General features: G+C 44.8%; 1 protein-coding gene across 3 annotated transcripts in view; it reads right to left on the bottom strand.

The window, feature by feature from the left end:
* Positions 1–24,376, bottom strand: part of fbxl17 (F-box and leucine rich repeat protein 17) — a 322,953-nt gene that overhangs the window by 103,823 nt on the left and 194,754 nt on the right. Inside the window, exon 9 of one of the 3 annotated variants that reach the window (XM_090237948.1) lies at positions 8,800–13,253. The exons of the other annotated variants lie outside the window; for them this stretch is intronic. Coding sequence (XP_090094074.1) covers positions 13,184–13,253 — 70 coding nt within the window. The 3' untranslated portion in view covers positions 8,800–13,183. Of the gene's footprint in view, positions 1–8,799; positions 13,254–24,376 lie in introns of those variants that run through there. 3 annotated transcript variants of the gene reach the window in all.

Below are 24,376 nucleotides of genomic sequence, written 5' to 3'. Positions count from 1 at the left end.
AGTACCTTGCTCTCCACACAACTAATGCTGTTTCCATATCCCTGCAAACCCCACTCCCCCACAGCTGAGGTGACCTGATACGCAGTCCAGACCGTGAACCATGCCCTCTAATAGACATGCGGTCACTCTAAACCCGTTACCGGCTCATTCTAAACTGTAAATGTTGGTCTAGTACGAGTTCAAATGCACACAGCTCCACTAATTCGGTTATTCTGCGAAACGTGGCGCCGTTCTGGACAAAAACGGGGAACCTGACACGCCACACTCTATCTGTGGTGGTCACGGTAGAGAAAACGGCAAAGACCCACTCAGATCTCATCAAACGTGAGAAGTAGAGCCAACTGGTCAAACTGACCCACCAGTCAAACTGGGGAGCTGAGACGGAAGAACCATTAAGTCCCATGGATCATTATTCTCCGTGGAGTATATTAGTGCTGCAGCATTAGTGACCATCCAGGCTGACAAATGAGCACATTGAGCAGCGATAGAGGGGTAACGGATGGAGGGATGAGGAAGGAGAGTGATGTTTCCTCCGAGAGCTTGTTACTGTGTGCCCTGATCTCTGGGGTCAGGGCAAACCCAATTAGAGCCAACATCGGAGAAATAGGGGGGGGGGGGCAGACAGAGAGGCAGAGGGAGAGAAATGCAGAGAGAGAGACAAAAATTGAGGGAGGGAGCGAGCGATAGCACGAGAGATTGATAGAAAAAAAAAAGTGAGACAGTGAGCCAGAGAGGTCTTTCATGAGACCCAGCTGGGATGAGAGGCGATGAAGAGTAGAAGCGAGGAGAGAATCTAAGGCGGAAGACGGCACAGTGCGTGTCACATTAAAGAATCCCCCTGATTGAGAAGCAACAAGCACCTGCCTACCCTTGGGTTCCCCCATGCTCCTGTCCCGCGCTCAGCTGACATGAATTAGTGATCCACTCTCTTTCAATCATGTCGAGCTACCATGACAAAAGGCCCTGGGCGGAGTGTGCCCACTAGAACACCGAGAGAGAAAGTAACACACACTCACATGGATGAGGGGCTTAGTACGCAAAATATATCTATGCTACAATATATAAATGTACCGGTAGTCCTAGTGCCAGGAGCAATGCTGCTGCTGCTGGTGGGGTAAGAATGATGATGGGAGATGTACAGACATTACTATGGCTTCACTTAGGACAGGACCGTGTGTAGGAATATATGTTTCTGAACCCATAAGTGGTTGACTCTTGTATTCATGTTGTTTTCTTCTGTGCTTGTTTGAGCATTGATCTTTATTTGTCCAGTAAGGTAAAGCGATAAATGCTTCATAGGCGTTCCTACATTTGTATCAAGGAATATGACGGGCCAATTAGTGTCCAGAACTCTGTGTTCGACTACCTGTCGCTACCCGCTACTGGCTCAACCCTCAACAGCCAACAAGGGGAGTTACTATGACAACAAAGGAGTTGCCATGACAACAAAACAACTCTACAGCTGAGTGATTAGTGTGAGTGGCATAGAATAAAGAGGGAGAGAGAGAGAGGTAGAAAATAAAGAGGGAGAGAGAGAGAGGTAGAAAATGAAGAGAGAACGAGGGAGAAAGAAGTGATGAAGAAGTGACAAGAGGAGATGAGCAAAGAGAATGAGAATTGGAAAACACATAAATTAACTGTAGGCAAGACAATAAAACACTTCACAAAATACAGAATTCAGACAAGAAAACAGAACAGCTCTGTGTATGACGCGACTCTACAAGAGAGGAGAGAGAGAAAGGAAGTGAAGAGAGAACGTGAGAGGTGGAGAGAGCAAGAGAAGTGAGACACACAGAGTGAGAGAGCGTGTGAGCGAGAAGTGTGACACAATGAGAGAGAGAGCGCGAGAGAGAGAATGCAAGAGAGAGTGCGAGAGAGAGAATGCAAGAGAGAGTGCGAGCGAGAGAATGCAAGATAGAGCGTGCGAGAGAGAGAGCGCGAGAGAGAGAGAGCGTGAGATGTGCCTGGTGGCGTCTCCCTGGGGCTCAGAGTGTTTTGACTCCCTGTCACTGTCACATTTACATAGGTAAACAATAATACAACCATCTCCTCACACACAGAGGTAAATCATCACAACACACACACCCAGAAACACACACAGAGGTAAATCAGCACAGTACACACACTCAGAAACACACACAAGGGGTTTCCATTAGCCGATAATAGCCGGCCTTTGGTCGTTAAATTTGTTTTAAAAAAATGATAAATAAAATTGCCCAGGAAACAAAACAAAAAAATCCCATTGCGAAATAATGAATTTTAGCCTATTCATTGGTGGAAATACCAGTTGATGTAAATACAATGGACTGGTCATGCTTATTGGGGTAACGTCTACTTCCAACTCACTCTCAAACACGTAGATCCCCTGAATGCTGCTCATTCTCCAGATCCCTGTTCACACACCTGTATGTAATTATCACACACTATTTAGTTCAGTTCTTTGCACCCCATCATTGAGAGGTATTGTTTGTTTTGTGACACACTTCAATTCAGAGCTCAGTTTTTCCAGTAATTTAGATCCTCCCGTGTACGATAGTTTTTGCCTGCCTCACTAACCACACCTTTTGCCTATTCTCTGCCTGTACTTTAGCATATCGGATTTCCTGTTATCAACCTATTGCCTGATCTCTCGGACGACGTTTCTAGACTTTTCCCTGCCTTTACTGTTGCCTTTTTGGAACCCCTGTGTATGACCTCCTGCCTGCCCCTGGAAACAGCTACCTGCCTCCTCCTGTGGTCCTTTACAAATAAACACCTGTTGCGCCCTGCGCTTGAGACCAGCTCTCTGTCTCCCATCGTGTTAATTACAATTGGTCTATGGGTAATTTTCAATATTTTGTGGAATTACTGCGTGTGTATACTCGTTATGTATTTTATCACAACAAACAGATGTTGAGCGGAAAATCTGTCAGACAACACTTTAATAAGCACAATCAATGTGCAACAATTGTAAATGCAATCGTGTGTTAAAAAATAGTTTTTGGGCCACGATTAAAAAGAGATACTATTTTAAATTTCTCAACTGGTAAAGCAAGTCACAGGCAGTGGAAGGCATGCTTCAGCAGCGAATCACACAACATTTTGCAATAAGCTGGACGCAGTATGCATTTTGAAAACATATACGGTGCATTCGGAAAGTATTCAGACCCCTCGACTTTTTCCACATGTTGTTACGTTACAGCCTTATTATGAAATAATTTCCCCCCTCATCAATCTTCACACCAAACTATAATGACAAAGCAAAAACAGGTTGAGTTTTTAAATTTTTTTAATGTATTTTTAAAAAGTATTCAATCCCTTTACTGAGTACTTTGTTGAGGCACCTTTGGCAGAGATTACAGCCTCAAATCTTCTTGGGTATTACGCTACAAGCTTGGCACACCTACAGTTGAAGTCGGAAGTTTACATACACTTAGGTTGGAGTCATTAAAACTCGTTTTTCAACCACTCCACAAATGTCTTGTTAAAAAACTATAGTTTTGGCAAGTCTATCAGGACATCTACTTTGTGCATGACACAAGTAATTATTTCACTTATAATTCACTGTATCACAATTCCAGTGGGTCAGAAGTTTACATACACTAAGTTGACTTTGCCTTTAAACAGCTTGGAAAATTCCAGAAAATGATGTCATGGCTTTTGAAGCTTCTGATAGGCTAATTGACATCATTTGAGTCAATTGGAGGTATACCTGTGGATGTATTTCAAGGCCTACCTTCAAACTCAGTGCCTCTTTGTTTGACATCATGGGAAAATCAAAAGAAATCAGCCAAGACCTCAAAAAAAAAAGTCTGGAACCAAGTCTGGTTCATCCTTGACAGAAATTTCCAAACACCTGAAGGTACCACGTTCATCTGTACAAACAATAGTTTGCAAGTATAAACACCATGGGACCACGCAGCCGTCATACCCCTCAGGAAGGAGACGCGTTCTGTCTCCTAGATATGAACGTACTTTGGTGCGAAAAGTGCAAATCAATCCCAGAACAACAGTAAAGGACCTTGTGAAGATGCTGGAGGAAACAGGTACAAAAGTCTCTATATCCACAGTAAAACAGCAAAATAGCTTAAGGACAACAATGTCAAGGTATTAGAGTAGCCATCACAAAGCCCTGACCTCAATCCTATAGAATATCTGTGGGAAGAACTGAAAAAGCGTGCGCGAGCTAGGAGTCCAACAAACCTGATTCAGTTACACCAGCTCTGTCAGGAGGAATGGGCCAAAATTCACCCAACTTATTGTGGGAAGCTTGTGGAAGGCTACCTGAAATGTTTGACCCAAGTTAAACAATTTAAAGGCAATGCTACCAAATACTAATTGAGTGTAAGTAAACTTCTGAGGCACTGGGAATGTGATGAAAGAAATAAAAGCTGAAAAACATCATTCTCTTTACTATTATTCTGACATTTCACATTCTTAAAATAAAGTGGTGATCCTAACTGGCCTAAAACAGGGATTTTGTACTAGGATTAAATGTCAGGAATTGTGAAAAACTGAGTTTAAATGTATTTGGCTAAGGTGTCTGTAAACCTCCAACTTCAACTGTATATTTGGGGAGTTTCTGCAATTCTTCTCCGAAGATATTCTCAAGGTCTGTCGGGTTAGATGGGGAGCGACACTGCACAGCTATTTTCAGGTCTAGCGAGAGATGGTCGAACGGGTTCAATTCCGGGCTCTGGCTGGGCCATTCAAGGACATTCAGAGACTACTGCATTGTCTTGGCTGTGTGCTTAGGGTCGTTGTCCTGTTGGAAGGTGAACCTTCACCCCAGTCTGAGATCCTGAGGTTTTCATCAAGGATCTCTCTGTACTTTGATCCTTTCATATTTCCCTCGATCTTGACTAGTCTCCCAGTCCCTGCCGCTGAAAAACATCCCCACAGTATGATGGTGCAACCACCATGCTTCACCATAGGGATGGTGCCAGGTTTCCTCCAGACGTGACGTTTGGCATTCAGGCCAAAGAGTTCAATCTTGGTTTCATCAGACCAGAGATTCTTGTTTCTCATGGTCTGAGAGTCTTTAGTGCCTTTTGGAAAACTCAGAGTGGGCTGTCATGTGCATTTTACTGAGGAGTGGTTTCCGTCTGGCCACTCTACCATAAAGACCTGATTGGTGGAGTGCTGCAGAGATGGTTTTCCTTCTGGAAGGTTCTCCCATCTCCACAGAGGAACTCTGGAGCTCTGTCAGAGTGACCATCAGGTTTTGGTAACCTCCCTGATCAAGGCCCTTCTATCCCAACTGCTGTTTGGCCAGGCGGACAGCTCTAAGAAGACTCTTGGTGGTTCCAAACTTCTTCCGTTTAAGAATGATGGGGGCCACTGCGTTCTTGGGGACCTTCAACGCTGTCTCGGAGCTCTACGGACAATTCCTTCGACCTCATGGCTTGGTTTTTGCTCTGACAAGCACTGTCAACTGTGGGACCTTATATAGACAGGTATGTACCTTTCCAAATCATGTCCAATCAATTGAATTTACCACAGGTGGACTCCAATCAAGTTGTAGAAACATCTCAAGGATGATCAATGGAAACAGGATGCACCCGAGTCTCATAGCAAAGGGTCTGAATACTTATGTAAATGTTTTATACATTTTCAAAAAAACTGTTTTCGCTTTCTCATTATGGGGTATTGTGTGCAGATTAATTAGGAAATTGTTTTATTTAATCCATTTAGAATAAGTCTGTAATGTAACAAAATGTAGTTTGAATTTGCATTTATTTGTATTTAACTAGGCAAGTAAGTCAGTTAAGAACAAATTCTTATTTACAATGACTGCTTACCCCGGCCAAACCCTAACACGGACGACGCTGGGCCCACCCTATGGGACTCCCATTCACGGCCGGTTGTCATACAGCCTGGAATCGAATCAGGGTCTGTAGATGCCTCTAGTACTGAGATGCAGTGCCTTAGACCACTGTGCCACTCAGGAGCTCCTTGATTGTAAGGAACCTGAGCATTTTAATACATATTATGAGGCATGTTTTACCTTGCTTTAAAGTAGCCTAGGCAAAATCCGACCAGAATTATTTCAGACTTTCATATGCCATTGAAACCAGTAGCACATTTCTCTTATGTTCTATTGGTTTTCAACTTTCTTTCATTGTCCGGTAGCCAAATGCACATTCACATGTAGCCTACTGCCTTGTGCGCATTGCTGAGCTAATAATGTTCTGATCTGTTGCATCAGACTCATTTCTTTTTAAAGTCATTTTTTTTATGTAGCCTAGGTTGTATGGATTTGGGATTTATTATCCCACTACTGTCCCAGAGTCAATTTGGGCTATTCCTTTCTCGGCAAGCAGACCAATAGAATAGGTCAACTTGTCTACTATGGGGGATAGTAGATGGGTATAGGCTCATAGGTGACGCATGCATAGGGCTAGGGGAAGCTAAAGTTTCCCTAAGTAAATTGAATTAAATTGGCAAAATTATATAGCCTAATTAGCATACATTTTAAAGACTAATTTGACTTTAAGTTATAAAAATTCTCAAGTTATTTAAACGGACAAATAGCTTATCTTAATGGCAGCAGGCAGAGAGAATCGGCCAGATCACCGGTGAGTGCACACCGCACATATTCACGCTCTATCATTGTTGGGTCGCTAAAACTTTGAAAGTTAGTTTTTGGACAATCATTTCCTCCTCCAGTTGAAAAAGGACATCATATTCTATGTTTGTGTCCCTTTCTCGTACACCTATTATTAAAGGACAATGGCGTTGTTTTTTGTTGATCTTTTTGTCAGTGTCAGCAAAGAGACATGTAATTTGTCGTAATAAAAACATCTGCTAATGTCTCCGGTCATATAAAGTGTATAATTGGGCTCTCAGAGACATTTTTTAAAAATTGATGCAGAGCAGCTCTGAGCATGCACTTTTGTCAGCCTTGGCCAGCGTTTGAAATCACAAAGAGAGCAATAGAACACTCTGACTTGGACAGCCGTCAATTTCCAGCTAGTAAAGTGTTTTATCTGCGCGGAACCTTCACTCTCTGAGGAGCTGAGTGTGCTACTCAAAGCTTTGTCCGCGGTGTAACACTGCTGCCTGTTCACGGCTCGGTAATAGGACTTCGATACCTGCTTAAAGAAAAAGAAAACCACTCTCCGTTTAATACAAAACTCACGGCTTCAGCTAAGAGGCCCGTGTGAATTACCCGCACTGAAGAAAAAAAACGGAACGGTTTAGTAGGTGACGTTGTTTCGGGCCGTTGATCAACAAGGTCGTTACAGTACTTTAACATCCTCAAATTCGCTATTTACATGTATTTTCTTTCTCCCACCAGCACATGAACAGTGGCTGTACAGATCCGTTTACAGTACAAGCCTGGGCCCTTGTGGTAGTAGCAGTCGGTCCCACATACGATCCTTATTAACGTAATAACTCGTAGACGTCCGTCATAAAAAAGGAGTCCCCGGGAAAACGCAGTCTGTGGAACTACATCAGTGGAACATGGGGGCCTTCCAAACACACAGGCTTAACCCCCTAATGGAAACATGTCTACTCAGGACTTTTACTGGGCCCAGGCACAGCCACAACTCTACAGCAGGGCTTAGCACAGGAGGCGGCAGGAAGGAAGGAAAGAAAGAGAGAGAGAGTGTGTGCGTTAGTACCAAAGTGGAGATAATCTACTCCTTCACAGTGCGACCAGAGAACCCGGACAAGGCAGGCTGAGAAATAATAGCAACAATAGTTGAGGACTTGCGCTCCCTTTACTATCACAAAGCCTGCAGACAGTCCGCCAACAAGGCATGTGTAGCGCATCTCTTTAGCAGCGAGCCACAATGGAAGGGGAATAAAGGAGGCGGCCAGGAGAATGGCTCTAGGTGCGTACAATACCGTAGCCTTACACGTAGCCGCGTTTTCATCACACGCCCAGCAATTACACGGCTGCCTAGCGGGACAAAAGCAGCAGGAAAATAGAAAATGGATGATTCTAGATGTGGAGAGAAAGGAGAGAGTGTACAGCGTGAAATGTCTAAAGAAAAGCGGTTCAAGGTCTGCTAAAGGGTGAAAGCATAAAAGAAGGTGGTGGCGGAGAGACGTCAACGCTCTGAGGCCGTCTTTAATCCTAATGAAATGGAGGGGCGGAGCGCGGGGAGGAAAGGAGGGGAAGGGAGGACCGGATTTTCTACTTCTGAAGGAACCGCTTTCTCGAAATGATTCTTGTCGTAAAAACATTTGATATTTCCCTATAAACCTCTACCTCTCTCTGTCTCAGACCACTTTCAACAATGAGTTTCAGATATTCTGTTGACAAAAACTTGAAGACTTTATTTTCATAGGACTAATAGAACTGGATGTAAAAAAAAAGCCAATATACCCCTGGGAGTCATTTAATGGGAATCTAGTCCTCAACATCAAAGAAAGGAAACAATCCGGAGATGGGATAATACAAGCCACATAGATTGCCAGTAAAAAAAGATAGTGATATAGTCATTGTTACTGCAAATGCCTGCTCAGTGCCATCACAATAAATATATAACAACCATAGTACTGTATGGTTTCTGGCGTGCTCTTCTTCCTGTCTTTGTGATTGAGAAAAAGCCCAGATTGAGATGGACTACAAGATAACTATCAGCAATAGGTTGGATTATTATTTGGCCTTCACATTTGAGTCATTTAGCAGACACTCTTATCCAGAGCGACTTACAGTTAGTTAGTGTATCCACCTTAAGACAGCTCGGTGGGACAACCACATATCACAGTCATTCACAGTTAAGTACATTTTTTTCCTGAATAAACTAGCTATCAGCAAAATCAGAGCTAGTAAGAGGGGAAAAAAAAGAGTCAAGTACGAGTGTTAGTTCACGAAAGGCTTCTTTTATTTATCCGTGATTATGAATTCCAATTGAACATGAGCAGAGTCTTGCACTTTGAGTGCTTTCGTATATATCACCTGTGTAGACTTGAGGACAAGTACAAATCAAAAAGACACTTTAACAAAGACATGTTTCCTTCCACACGTCTTTGTCAATACCACACACAGACGCAATCATGCACAAACGTATTGTATGTACGCTGTGAGACGGGTTACATTCACCATCAATACAAATACGCATCTGTATTCCTCTAAACCTGTGTTCCGTCTTTTATTCAGCCTCTCTGTGGATGTTATCACAGGCCAATAACAGAGGGTTAGATGCTAGCCGGGATCCTTGGGACGTCCATACGGAGAGAGGGGGTCTGTTGGAGAAATTAGGACCTGGTTGGCTGGACGCCTGTATGCCTAGCTCTAGATCCATTACCCATCGTTAAAATGAGATTCACATTCCTTTGGTGTTGAGCGGGGTCGTTTATCATGTTGGAATATGGCCGTGGTGATTCCAGACCCTGTCATCAGGCCTGCTCAGAGCTGAGCCCATGGGGTCATAAGTGAGCACATAAATGCCCATCATCCTCTCTGCTCCCAGCAGGATTTGTGCATCCCAAATGGCACCCTATTCCCTATATAGTGTGCAACTTTTGACCAGAGCCCCAGGGGCCCTGGTCAAAACTAGTGCACCGTATAGGGAATAGGGTGTCATTGGGGAGGCAACCTTCGTGTGCGAGACGATTGGCTGGGAGCGACGGACAGCCACTGCATCTGAGAGTAGACACACACACACACACAGTTAGCCAAAAGGAGCAGAGAAGATGAGGTCATTTAGCAAACCTCATCCCATGATACTGGGGAAGAGTATGAATATGATTGGATGTCCTGCTCACAGTTAGCCCTAACCCTTGTTATCAGCTGAGGACAAGGCCTTCAACATGTTGGCAGAGTTTCGTGTCCTTCAGTCATACTTGTTCAACACGGCATGTTTCCCGAAACTGAGAATACGCCACACTTCACTACCAAAACAAACTACCTGGGTTTCATACTGAAAATGAACTAAAGACAGATAAAAAGGGAAGAACTAACTGCTGCCTCGCCTGTCTCCTCCTCTGAAAGTTTACTGTTGATCCCTCCTGTCTAAATCACTTCCCTGTGGAAAAGCAGGTCCGGTACAATCACAGCAGTAAACACACACTGTGGTTCTGTGAAGCGACACCATCCTTCCACACCCCCTCACAGATACACACCTCTCTCACCCGGGTCTCAGGAGTGGTTGGGCAGTGCCCGTAGCAGACAGTGATAAGCCCTGAGGGAATGGTGTGTGGGTGTTTGTGTTCAGATGTGAGATGGACAGTGCAATGTTTGTCCGTGATAAACAGGCTGTGAAGGGAATCCTACGTTACAGAAGGTCTTATTTCTGTTTCTTGTTTCCTCTTCTTTGGGACTGGGGAGATATGATTTCTAGACGAAGTCAAAAAGCCCCTCAGCGTCGAACGAACAACAAAAGAAGTTACCAACACTCGCTCAACGTCTGAAAGTGACAGCCAAGTCTCATTTCTGGCGTCAATGGACTGTTTACCGACATAAACTGTAAACCACAGCTTTCCAACGTTGGCCTCAGAGGAAAACTGTCAACAACACTCCCACACAGGCGTACAACTCTTGAGCTCTGCTACACTTTCAACGTTTCTTTGTTTACAGTCCTCCAGCAGTACATCCATCTCCGCTGGGGGGGGGAACGTATACTTTAGTCTGACCTATCTCCGGTGTGAGAGGTGTCACGGTGTTTACAGTACTACCCACTGTCCTGCTGCCATAACATACACTCCGCCCGCTGATGCACTGCTAATTGCTACATGCTTTTGATGAAGGCCATCCGCTTTAATGAGCACTAACCAACACTTAGACACACACACACACACACACACACACACACACACACACACACACACACACACAGAGACAGAGACAGACATAAGTTAGAACAATATTACTGCTGTGTTCATGTTTAGCCCAGTGGCAAAAAATTGGAGGGTGCTCATTGAACTAATAGATATGATGAGGTGGAGAAGGAGAGAGGGATTTGTGTGTGTGGGGGGGATGGAGAAACAAGTCATATTGTGGCGTGCAATTTCCCCACTACTATGACCGAGCGCAGACACTTCAATTGCGCCGGGTGGCTTTAATGACAGGAAATACGTCTCTGACGTGCGCAAACGATCACTATGAATGTTCCTTCTCTGGGGGGCGCCGTGCGCTAGGGCGCTGTGAGACGGATGCTGGTTCACTAAACAGCAGTTTTTCCCTCCACGCTGCAGAAGAAAACGCGGGTCGGGAGAGGTTGATCCATGGGCTAGAAGAGTCGGCCGTCAGACGTGAGCGTAAGTTAGTCGACACATGGCTACATAATATAAGTAACCGATTGAATTCTCAAGCAACGGGCTACATCCCCATAGCCTTCCTCACTCCCTTCCTTGGGCTCCTCACGCGCCTGCTGTGCCATAACCAATTGAATACAGTTACTGCCATGAAAGTGTGCGGATTTTGCCAAATCAGAACAAGTTCAGTATGGGTCAGAATGTAAAGAGCTGACTCCTGAACTTCCATTAGGCAGAGAGAAAGAGAGGGAGACGCGTGCACCCCCCCCCCCATCTGGATGGAGATCAGGGAGGGGGTATTACGGTCTGGGCTGCTCATATGGCCGGTCCATAAATGTCTCTGTTCGTCTAGTTCCCTAGCCAGAGAGAAAGACTGGAGCATGAAGAGAGGCGAGGACGAGGAAAAAGGAAGGGGGAGCAGCGTGGATAGAGAGATGAGCTGGAGAGAGAGAGGGGGATTTAAGAGAGAGGGAGAGAGAGGGAGAGAGGGAGAAAGACCACCTCAATCGAACCACAGCTATGTTCGATCACAGCACAACACTCGGAGGCATCATTTTACCCAACATTTAGTTTTCTATTAAAACATTTCAACATGTACACGCCAAGCGCCATCAACACCACATACATTCTCGGTCATGTTCCAAAGCAGAGCTTCCAGGAAAATAAAGCTCCAAATTATAGAAGGAGGAGGAGGACACATTATGTGAGTAAGAGTGAATCAAGTGAATGGTGGATGGCACAAGGTCCAGGGAAAAGCACATTGCCGAAACATGATTGAAGCTTCCATTAAGCCTTTTCAAAACGGTTAGTTCATCAGGTTTTGGACTCTTCCGACGGAGGTCACTCTGCCAGGACCTCACTAACGACCCTTCGTGACCTCCTATTAACCTCATAATGACCCTTTCCTGTGTCAGATCGTCTGGGTCACGGTCACCGTGGTAACCGGGGCAGCAGAGGCGCAGTGAGTGACTGATTCTAGGCTGTTCTTACAAACCACTCTTTTCATAGCTTTACTTTAAGAGAACATTTATTTTACATTTCTGACCTGGTTAAATACCATTTAAGCAATACTTCGGACACAGATTTTACAAATAAAACACGCACGCACACACACGTATTTAATATAAAACACTCCTAAAGAACGGAATGCTTAACAAGCTACACTAGCTAATATCCAAGCAGTTAATCCAACTTTTGGCCTGTGGGTAGAGGGGAATATCACCCTAATGGGAACCTTGTGGCTAAATAATAATAGGAGAGAGAGAAAAAGAGAGAGAGCGAGATAGAGAGAGCGTGCGAGATAGAGATAGAGACAGAGAGAAAGAGAAGAGAGTGTTTGACTCTGGTGACACGCAGCCATTAGGTATTCACTAAAACAGATGTCAACCGGCTCGAATGCCTTCTCCACAGCCAATGACCAGAATCCCAAATTAATTTCCCAAGGAACGCTGTTTGATCCCGTGCCAAAGAAAGAGCAATCCCGCAGGAGAGGGGAAAGGAGGATGGAAGGCGGAGAAGGGTGGGGAGGAGGAGAGAGCACGGTTTACCCCACTTCAAGGTGCATAGTCTCTCCCCCCCCCCCTTCCCCTCCTTCCCCGGGTCTTGAAGATGCCATCTTTAGGGGGCAGAGGAAAACAGAATGCCATTAGCCTGATAGCCTAGTGAACCTGTTAAAGGAGACTGGAATGAGCACTCCAATAGCTTATCATTGTCTAAGCAGACATGGCTTTGTTTCAAAGAGTGGAAGTGAGAGAGAGGAGAGAGAAAGAGGGAGAAGAAAGAGAGAGAGAGAGGAGTAAGACATATGAGGAAAACAAAGAGGGGGGGGGGGGGTCTTTACCCACATTGACAAATGCAATAACTTTTTAGATTCTTCAATGCGTTTGTGGGACTGAAATTCGTGTAATTGACATGGTGTATATACGTGTGTATGAGTGTGTCCAGGGGATAACAATGGTTCTAGAGGTGTCCTGGTGCTGTTGTTGTGTTTCCATTACACTAACCACGCTGACATCCTCCACCTCGTCTCACATCCTCCTCCATTACCAGACCTGGACAACACGCTGGTTGGACAGAGAGAGAGAGAGAGAGAGAGAGAGAACAAGGGAAGATGACAGAGAGAGAGAGGGAGAAGGACAGAAGAGAGGGAGGAAGAGGAGACGAAATGGAGGAGAGAGGGGAAGAGAGGAAAGGGGAAGAAAGAGAGAGACGAAGATGGGACTTAATAGACAGTGCTTGGGGGATGGTGTGATTATAGCCTTTCATGGGGTCCATCCATACTTGATAGATTCCAGATGACGACAGTACTCTTTGCTCGATTGTCTCTCTCCCTTGCTCTTTCTCTCTGTCTATTTCTTTCATTCACTGTTTCTCCCCCCTCTTTTCACTCACTCTCTCTCTCCCCTCTCTCTCTCTCTCCTGCCTTTCTCTTCCTCTCCGTCTGTAACAGTTTATCACGGGTCTACAAGCATCCCTCCGTATGATCCCTCACATACTTCCATTTGTTATGCTCTTGTCCTCTCGTGGATTTCTCCCCCCTCCTCCCTCTCTTTATCTGTTTCACAGCAAGACAACGAACCGCATCCTAGATCTGTGATCTTCTCTCTCTTCCTCCTTCTCAACCCCTCTCCCTCTTGCTCTCGGTTTCTCGCCCTCTTATGTGGTCCCTTCTTCCTCTCTCCCCATTTCTCTCCCTCTCCATTGCGATCCCCTTTCTCTACCTCTATCGTCTTCCCACCACCTTTTCCTGTCTCTGATTCACCCTCTATCCCTCCCTCCCTCCATCTATTTCTCTGTGTTCCCACCCCATCCCTGACTCTGTGTAAAGAATGTGCCAGGGTAGACGCTAAGTAACCACACTTCCATGACTAGGACATGTGCTGTCCCTGACTCTGCCACGCATGAATGACAAACAGAAAAACACAATGACCAACAACAAGACAACTATTCCATCTACCCAAGACAGCCAGAGTTACCACGACACACACACACACTATTCCACTACCCAAGACAGCCAGAGTTACCACGACACACACACACACACACACACTATTCCACTACCCAAGACAGCCAGAGTTACCACGACACACACAATTCCACTACCCAAGACAGCCAAAGTTACCACGACACACACACACACTATTCCACTACCCAAGAGAGCCAGAGTTACCACGACACACACAATTCCACTACCCAAGACAACCAGAGTTACCACGACACACACACACACACACACTATTCCACTACCCAAGACAGCCAGAGTTACCACGACACACACACACACTATTCCACTACCCAAGACAGCCAGAGTTACCACTACACACACACACTATTCCACAACCCAAGACAGCCAGAGTTACCACGACACACACACACTATTCCACTACCCAAGACAGCCAGAGTTACCACGACACACACACACTATTCCACTACCCAAGACAGCCAGAGTTACCACGACACACACACACACTATTCCACTACCCAAGACAGCCAGAGTTACCACTACACACACACACTATTCCACTACCCAAGACAGCCATAGTTAACATTACACACACACAAACACACACACACTATTCCACTACCCAAGACAACCAGAGTTACCACGACACACACAATTCCACTACCCAAGACAGCCAAAGTTACCACGACACACACACACACACTATTCCACTACCCAAGAGAGCCAGAGTTACCACGACACACACAATTCCACTACCCAAGACAACCAGAGTTACCACGACACACACACACACACTATTCCACTACCCAAGACAGCCAGAGTTACCACGGCACACACACACTATTCCACAACCCAAGACAGCCAGAGTTACCACGACACACACACACTATTCCACTACCCAAGACAGCCAGAGTTACCACGACACACACACACACTATTCCACTACCCAAGACAGCCATAGCTAACATTACACACACACACACTATTCCACTACCCAAGACAGCCAGAGTTACCACTACACACACACACACACTATTTAGACAGCCAGAATGACCACTGCTACAACCCCATCACAACAGAGACCTTCAGTATTAACTCTCTATTTCACCATACCTTCCTTGATGTTAGCCAAGCCCCGGTCATTACACACTCCATATGAGCTAAGGCTGAGCACTGTGCGTGTGTGTGTGTGCGTGCGCGTGTGTGTGTAAGACTGGAAAGCAATGGGACAACCCGCTGTCAAAGCCTCTGCAACATGCCACGGCGCTCTAAATGTACTGTATGGATTTATAGTCCACACACACTATTCCACTACCCAAGACAGCCAGAGTTACCACGGCACACACACACTATTCCACAACCCAAGACAGCCAGAGTTACCACGACACACACACACTATTCCACTACCCAAGACAGCCAGAGTTACCACGACACACACACACACTATTCCACTACCCAAGACAGCCAGAGTTACCACGACACACACGCACACACTATTCCACTACCCAAGACAGCCATAGTTAACATTACACACACACACTATTCCACTACCCAAGACAGCCAGAGTTACCACTACACACACACACTATTCCACTACCCAAGACAGCCATAGTTAACATTACACACACACAAACACACACACACTATTCCACTACCCAAGACAACCAGAGTTACCACTACACACACACACTATTCCACTACCCAAGACAGCCATAGTTAACATTACACACACACACACACACACACACACACACTATTCCACTACCCAAGACAGCCAGAGTTACCACTACACACACACACACACTATTTAGACAGCCAGAATGACCACTGCTACAACCCCATCACAACAGAGACCTTCAGTATTAACTCTCTATTTCACCATACCTTCCTTGATGTTAGCCAAGCCCCGGTCATTACACACTCCATATGAGCTAAGGCGGAGCACTGTGCGTGTGTGTGTGTGCGTGCGTGTGTGTGTAAGACTGGAAAGCAATGGGACAACCCGCTGTCAAAGCCTCTGCAACATGCCACGGCGCTCTAAATGTACTGTATGGATTTATAGTCCATATCATATACACACAAAAATGTAGCACGCCATGACGGAGTGAACACATTCATTTATGGATTTATGGCCTGTGTCAGCCACACCAATAAGGAGAGAACCATAACGAATGCTAATTTTAACCATCATAAACAACACTAACGAGCACTGGACTGACGTGTGTGTGTGTGAGTGTGTGTGTGTGTGTGTGTGTGTGTGTGTGTGTGTGTGTGTGTGTCTATAACGGGCTGCCCTTTACTCCAGAAAGGCATGTGCGTGTAATATGGTGTATAACAGGCGTCACATGCATGGTGATGTCATTTCCTAGTGATTCCGACAAGCCTAATTGTTCCAAGTGATAATGTGCTCGTATAAAAGGCCTCCGTATTTCTCTCCTCTCAATAAGGAGCTTCACTCCAACTATCTTTCACCACCTCTCGGTATTTACCTAACATTCAAGGACACAGAACAAGGGCCCTGCCAATTCTGGAGGGTTGGATTCGGATCTGAACTACATAAGCTCTCAAAGCTAATCTCTCACCCGCACACTCACACACACGCGCACACACACACACACACACACTCGCACAGACACACACTCACACAGACACACACTCACACAGACACACACACACCACTTTACCATAACTGGAGGTAATTGGAGTCTGTTGGCTCAGTCTGCCAGCTTGATTTTATGTCTCTGCTTTGGTACAAATCCACTCAGCATGGGACCCTACACCACCACCTGTGTGTGTGTGTGTGCTGTGTGCTGCATTTTATGCCAAGGAGACATGAGAGGGGGATAGAGACATGAGAGCCAGGGGAGTTTTTTGGAATGTGGTCCCCGGTGAGCGATCCATTCTCTGTGCGCGCGTGTGTGTGTGTGTGTGTGTGTGTAAGTACAGTGTGCATGTGCGTTCAAGGAATGCGCTCCCTAGTGACTGATCCATTCTGTTTTTCCACATGAAGCTGTTGCTCATTAATCAACTCATCTAAAGAGGACTCGGAAACTGTGGCGCTCTTTCATAGTTTGGGTTTTTCACTCGCTTGTTTCCTCTTCTCTGGTTCATCTCATATAACAGACTTTTGGCTGAGTCCGGTCACTTCGTCGAGAAAAGAGGACAAGCACATACAGCACAGACATGCTGTTGTTTCCCCGAGACCTAACGGTATGATACTGTATGGTGGGCATTGGGGTATCACCGATAGTGACTCTCCCCCCCCCCCCACCGTGTCAGCCCCAGGCTGGGCATGCATCCTAAATCAAGCCCTAGGCTTCGAATGGGCCTCCAGCACTATCATGAACTACATCAGTCTGGATCTGCTGGACTCACAATATACACATGCACAGTCCCTCATAACACATGTACGCACACACACAGACTAAAGCAGAAAGCAAATCTCTTCCCTCTGAGCAACAGCTAAGAGTGTGTGTGCGCGGCGCAGAACCTTATCGAGTCGCACACTACTGTGCTTCTCACACTGCCTATGTAGCAGGCTGCATTGACTACTACGGTAGAGTATTAGTGGTGAATTACGTGGCTGGTGTGGCAGTCCTGTGAGTGAGTGAGTGAGTGAGTGAGTGAGTGAGTGAGTGAGTGAGTGAGTGAGTGAGTGAGGAAAATGTGTGTGGAGGGGTAACAACTTTTGACAGCATATACAGAAGAATCAATGTAGTCCATATGTCCTAACATAATGTAGGCTCTAAACTTCTCATCCATCTTTTTCCCCAGGAAGACCCATGACATCACACTAAGCAGGACAAACTTGATCACATCTGGCATGCTGTTAAACAGGAAGTAAACATACACTAACAGCCAATCAGATTGTCCATCTGCTGGTTCTGGGTGCAGCGGATCGAGCACTGGAGCCCAGGGAGAGTGTGTGTGTGTGTGTGTGTGTCAGGGGACACACAGATACACTCAGACCCCAGAGAGAAGGCAGGCACACGGTTTTATCGGACCTGCTCATTGGTCGAGTCAGCCAGCCACGGATGACCAGGAAAATGAATTCCACCACTGTCTGGTTATGACATCTCTGGAAGCTATTCAATCTGTTACGTTACAATAAGCCCAGTGAAAAGTCTGATACACACACTGAAACACACACACACACAAACACGTTCCACTGTAGATGCGAGTCCGAGATGTAGTATGTTAATGTGAGTTGATGTTTCAGCCAATGTTCCTGCTGTTGGTCCATTTAGCCAGCCATGAGTAGGAAATGGGGGGCGAGGGACTGGGCGAGGGACTGGGAGAAGAAAGGAGAAGGGGAAAGCATGGTGCCGGCTGTGAGTGTTCGTCTCTCTCAGCCAGCTCAAGAGAGCACTGATAATTGACAACAGTGTTTCAGCATCATCCCTGGACTACTCTATTCATTAGAGAAACCAAATCATTCCGAGCGAAGCTGAGGCGCATTAGGGTCTGGCAGTCACTGCACTGCTGTGCGTTTGTTTTCATAGCGTGACAAATGGAGAATGCTTGTTAAGATGGACAGAAGTCAGACAGACTCCACCTGTTACACGGACTGCTACTGCTACTGCTTGTGTACACACACACACACACACAGGCAGACACACACACACACACACAGGCAGACACACACAAATGTGAAAATTGACTTCTCTAACAGAGAGGGATGTGCACAGTACTTGTCAGTAGGTACCTATTGTAGCCGTAGGAGTTATTGACTGAGGATCTATTGGTAGTAACAGTAGGAGGACTCCTCTCAGTAGAGAGACAGCACTACATCACACAGATGATGTCACTCAGAGAAGCAGGAAGTACAGATAGAAGCCAACTGGTCAATTTCCATTGCTGGGCGATATGGACAAAAATCCATATTGAGATAAATTGACACATTGTTGGTGCTGATGATACATCTGCTGTAGATTATTTTTGGGGGAGGTGCTAGAGCTGGGCAATATGGACAACAAGTAATATTGTGATAAATGTAAGTATTTTGCTCCATAAGAATACATACAACAATAGAAAAACATGTTTAAAATAGACAGTTACTTTACATAATTTGTTTTATTTATTTAACCTTCATTTATAAAGGCAAGTCAGTTAAGAACACATTCTTATTTACAATAATGGCCCACCCCGACGACGCTGGGCCAATTATGCACCGCCTTATGGGACTCCCAATCACGGCCGGAATCAAACCAGGGTCTGTAGTGACGCCTCTAGCACTGAGATGCAGTGCCTTAGACCGCTGGGCCACTCGGGACGGGGCTCTAGAAATGTTTTTCTCCAGTGCCAAGACAACTGAGATGGTAGCCTATCATTTAAAAAGTAAGCCATTTCCATCTAACATATCTAGGGAATGCATGATTGATATTTTGATGTGCAACCTGTCAAAATAGGATCCAGAATGACCAGATCTATTTTAGGCTCTTCAGAATCTGCATATTGGCGTATAGGCTACAGTATATTATTCACCACCTGAGGAAGTGGGAACTCAAAACACAGCTAGATTTCTAATCCCTAAATATATTGTTGCTAAATATTTACAGTAGTGCTATTGCGGACTGTAGTTTACAGTAGTATATACTGTAGTGCTTTTGTTTTATTATTTTGACATAGAAGTGGAAGTTTTCTAATACTAAAAGCCCTAATGTTCTATAGCCTGAAGGTAGTTAGGTTAGTTAGTTAGAGTCTGAACGGATATTTTTTTTTTTTGCAGACATCAGCGTGGCTCTTCAGTGTTTCATTCTCTCCAGATAATACTCTAGCATTTACTATAGTATACTACAAAATGATATACTGAGTACTACACATAATCAAGGGATACTAGTGTGTAGTATACAGTTGAAGTCAGAAGTTTACATACACTTAGGTTGGAGTCATTTAAAACTCGTTTTTTCAACCACTCCACAAATTTCTTGTTAACAAACTATAGTTTTGGGAAGTCGGTTAGGACATCTACTTTGTGCATGACACAAGTCATTTTTCCAAATATTGTTTAGACAGATTAATTCACTTATAATTCACTGTATCACAATTCCAGTGGGTCAGAAGTTTACATACACTAAGTTGACTGTGCCTTTAAACAGCTTGGAAAATTCCATCATGGCTTTTGAAGCTTCTGATAGGCTAATTAACATAATTTGAGTCAATTGGAGGTGTACCTGTGGATGTATTTCAAGGCCTACCTTCAAACTCAGTGCCTCTTTGCTTGACATCATGGGAAAATCAAAAGAAATCAGCCAAGACCTCAGAAAAAAATTGTCTGGTTCATCCTTGGGAGCAATTTCCAAACGCCTGAAGGTACCACGTTCATCTGTACAAACAATAGTATACGCAAGTATAAACAACATGGGACCACGCAGCTGTCATACCGCTCAGGAAGGAGACACGTTCTGTCCCCAAGAGATGAACTTTGTACTTTGGTGCGAAAAGTGCAAATCAATCCCAGAACAACAGCAAAGGACCTGGAAGATGCTGGAGGAAACAGGGGGGGGGGCAGCATCATGTTGTGGGGGTGCTTTGCTGCAGGAGGGACTGGTGCACTGGACATATTGAAGCAACATCTCAAGTCATCAGTCAGGAAGTTAATGCTTGGTCACAAATGGGTCTTCCAAATGGACAATGACCACAAGCATACTTCCAAAGTTGTGGCAAAATTACTTAAGGACAACAAAGTCAAGGTATTGGAGTGGCCATCACAAAACCCTGACCTCAATCCTATTGAAAATTTGTGGGAAGAACTGAAAAAGCGTGTGCGAGTAAGGAGGCCTACAAACCTGACTCAGTTACACCAGCTCTGTCAGGAGGAACAGGCCAACATTCACCCAACTTATTGTGGGAAGCTTGTGGAAGGCTACCCGAAACGTTTGACCCAAGTTAAACAATTTAAAGGCAATGCTACCAGATACTAAATGAGTGTATGTAAACTTCTGACCCACTGGGAATGTGATGAAAGAAATCAAATCTGAAATAAATCATTCTCTCTACTATTATTCTGACATTTCACATTCTTAAAATGAAGTGGTGATCCTAACTGACCAAAGACAGGGAATTTTTCCTTGGATTAAATGTCAGGAATTGTGAAAAACCGAGTTTATATGTATTTGGCTAAGGTGTATGTAAACTTCCGACTTCAACTGTAGTATTCTTTCATTATACTACAGAACTACATAGTAAGTAATGTACTAAAAACTGTAGTATTATTTCATGTGGGTGCCATGAAGTCAATATCGAGATGTAAATAATAAATGATATACTCACAGAAAGCTGTGACTCTCCTCTCTGTAGCAAGAACAGTAGCTGCTTTGAAAACTGTATTCTTCCTGCAATTGCTTTTTGAGCAAAGGTCATATGCTTGTGCTTCTCAGAATGCATCTCTCCCTCCTCTGTGCGCACAGTGGGGAGAGGGAGCGAGAGTGGCTCACTAACACACCAGCCGACAGCGAAACGGGGATAGGCAGGTACTTTCATAGCCTGAATCAACATAATACATTGGCTATTACTGTCGACCCCCAAAAAAATGGTTGTAGAACAATCTACAGGAACAATGCTTTGCAAAAATGGTTGTAGAACAATCTACAGGAACAATGCTTTGCAAAAATGCTGACAATTACCGACATAGGCCTAGGCAAAATACTTCCGTAAGAGAAAGGCAATGTCGGTAATTTGCAGTTTATCGTCCCAGCTCTATCATACACACACACACACAAACAGAGAGACACAGACAAAGAGGAAGGCACATGGTGAATCAACTAGTAATGTAGCCTTTCTCAGGGCCAGGAAAAGTGGATCTCTCATCGGCACATCACACTCAATCTGATAACGCTAAACAAACAATGAACCAGACAACTAAATGAAGGGGGGCGAGGGTACAAATAGGGCTTGTAATTGTATCGTGTTTGAATCCTCCGCTGTCTCCGTCGGCTCTCTGCTGGAGTCTAGAAAAGGGCTTTCAGTGGTTAGGGAATCAAAGTCCCACGCTTGCTAATCGTGAGAAGGGTTATGCACATCTATACAAACTGAACAAACACACAGACACACACCGTTCATTGCCAGAGGATGTCTCCCGCAGCATTGAGAGTGGGGCTAATTGTTCTCCGGCTCTCCCTTTAGCGAGGCTTGTCTGGCGGAGCGTTGGAACGGAGGGATCGGAGTGGAGGAGAAGAAAAGACTTAAAGGAGAATAAAGGACTTACAGGATTAGCCGTCTAATCTCGCCCCCATCCCATTATAGAGGCTCAGTAACACCCCCCCACCCCTATCTTCTTCTCTGTTTCTCTCTCTCTCCCACTCTCTCCGTACAGTAACACCCCCTCCATTCTCATTTTCTCTCTCTCTCTCTTTATCTCTCTCTCTCTCTCTCTCTCTCTCTCGTAAGACACCCTGATAATGCACCCTCTCACAGTGAGCTATGAGAATGGACGGTGTAACGGTGAATAAAGTCAGGCACTTTGGTGTTTTTTAAAAAGGAATATGAATACATGGCAGTTAGACATGAGGACATCTTTAAAGGGCGTCTTTATTAAGTCATCCTTCAGTGTGAAAGACATGGGATTATTTTGTAATATGGACATACTGCTGTTTCATTCACTCTAATACAATGGCCCTGGCTAAAAGGTCAGGCTGAAAGCTGGCAATAGAGACAGAGATGTGGAGCTAGTGCACGTGGCAGAAGCACACACACACACACACACACACACACACACACACACACACACACACACACACGTCTGTGTCGGCCTGTCCATCCGTCCATCTCTCTCGTTATAAGAGACATTCCCTGCACGTTGTCTCGCATATTGGCATTAATTGGGATGACTATGTACTGGAGGAAGCTCTGCAGAGTGGCCACTAAGCTGGCACAGACACCAAGTAAAAATATGATTCAAAACCTAATGCATACCACACTCCTAACCTTAAATTAACAGCACATTTTTTGTTGTTGAATTTTTACGATATACAGTGTTGAACACTTTTTTGGGGTACTACATGATTCCATAGGTGTTATTCAATAGTTTTGATGTCTTCACTATTGTTCTACAATGTAGAAAACCGTAAAGAATAAAGAAAAAACATGGAATAAGTAGGTGTCCAAACTTTTGACTGGTACTGTATATACAGTGCCTTGCGAAAGTATTCGGCCCCCTTGAACTTTGCGACCTTTTGCCACATTTCAGGCTTCAAACATAAAGATATAAAACTGTATTTTTTGTGAAGAATCAACAACAAGTGGGACACAATCATGAAGTGGAACGACATTTATTGGATATTTCAAACTTTTTTAACAAATCAAAAACTGAAAAATTGGGCGTGCAAAATTATTCAGCCCCCTTAAGTTAATACTTTGTAGCGCCACCTTTTGCTGCGATTACAGCTGTAAGTCGCTTGGGGTATGTTTCTATCAGTTTTGCACATCAAGAGACTGACATTTTTTCCCATTCCTCCTTGCAAAACAGCTCGAGCTCAGTGAGGTTGGATGGAGAGCATTTGTGAACAGCAGTTTTCAGTTCTTTCCACAGATTCTCGATTGGATTCAGGTCTGGACTTTGACTTGGCCATTCTAACACCTGGATATGTTTATTTTTGAACCATTCCATTGTAGATTTTGCTTTGTGTTTTGGATCATTGTCTTGTTGGAAGACAAATCTCCGTCCCAGTCTCAGGTCTTTTGCAGACTCCATCAGGTTTTCTTCCAGAATGGTCCTGTCTTTGGCTCCATCCATCTTCCCATCAATTTGAACCATCTTCCCTGTCCCTGCTGAAGAAAAGCAGGCCCAAACCATGATGCTGCCACCACCATGTTTGACAGTGGGGATGGTGTGTTCAGGGTGATGAGCTGTGTTGCTTTTACGCCAAACATAACGTTTTGCATTGTTGCCAAAAAGTTCAATTTTGGTTTCATCTGACCAGAGCACCTTCTTCCACATGTTTGGTGCGTCTCCCAGGTGGCTTGTGGCAAACTTTAAACAACATTTCTTATGGATATCTTTAAGAAATGGCTTTCTTCTTGCCACTCTTCCATAAAGGCCAGATTTGTGCAATATACGACTGATTGTTGTCCTATGGACAGAGTCTCCCACCTCGGCTGTAGATCTCTGCAGTTCATCCAGAGTGATCATGGGCCTCTTGGCTGCATCTCTGATCAGTCTTCTCCTTGTATGAGCTGAAAGTTTAGAGGGACGGCCAGGTCTTGGTAGATTTGCAGTGGTCTGAT

This window comes from Oncorhynchus mykiss, chromosome 6 (assembly GCF_057628025.1).
Source record: "Oncorhynchus mykiss isolate SJ-2025 chromosome 6, ASM5762802v1, whole genome shotgun sequence".
Classification (NCBI taxonomy): Eukaryota; Metazoa; Chordata; class Actinopteri; order Salmoniformes; family Salmonidae; genus Oncorhynchus; species Oncorhynchus mykiss.
The sequence above is the reverse complement of the archived record's forward strand: the minus strand, read 5'-3'. Positions and strand labels throughout refer to the sequence as shown.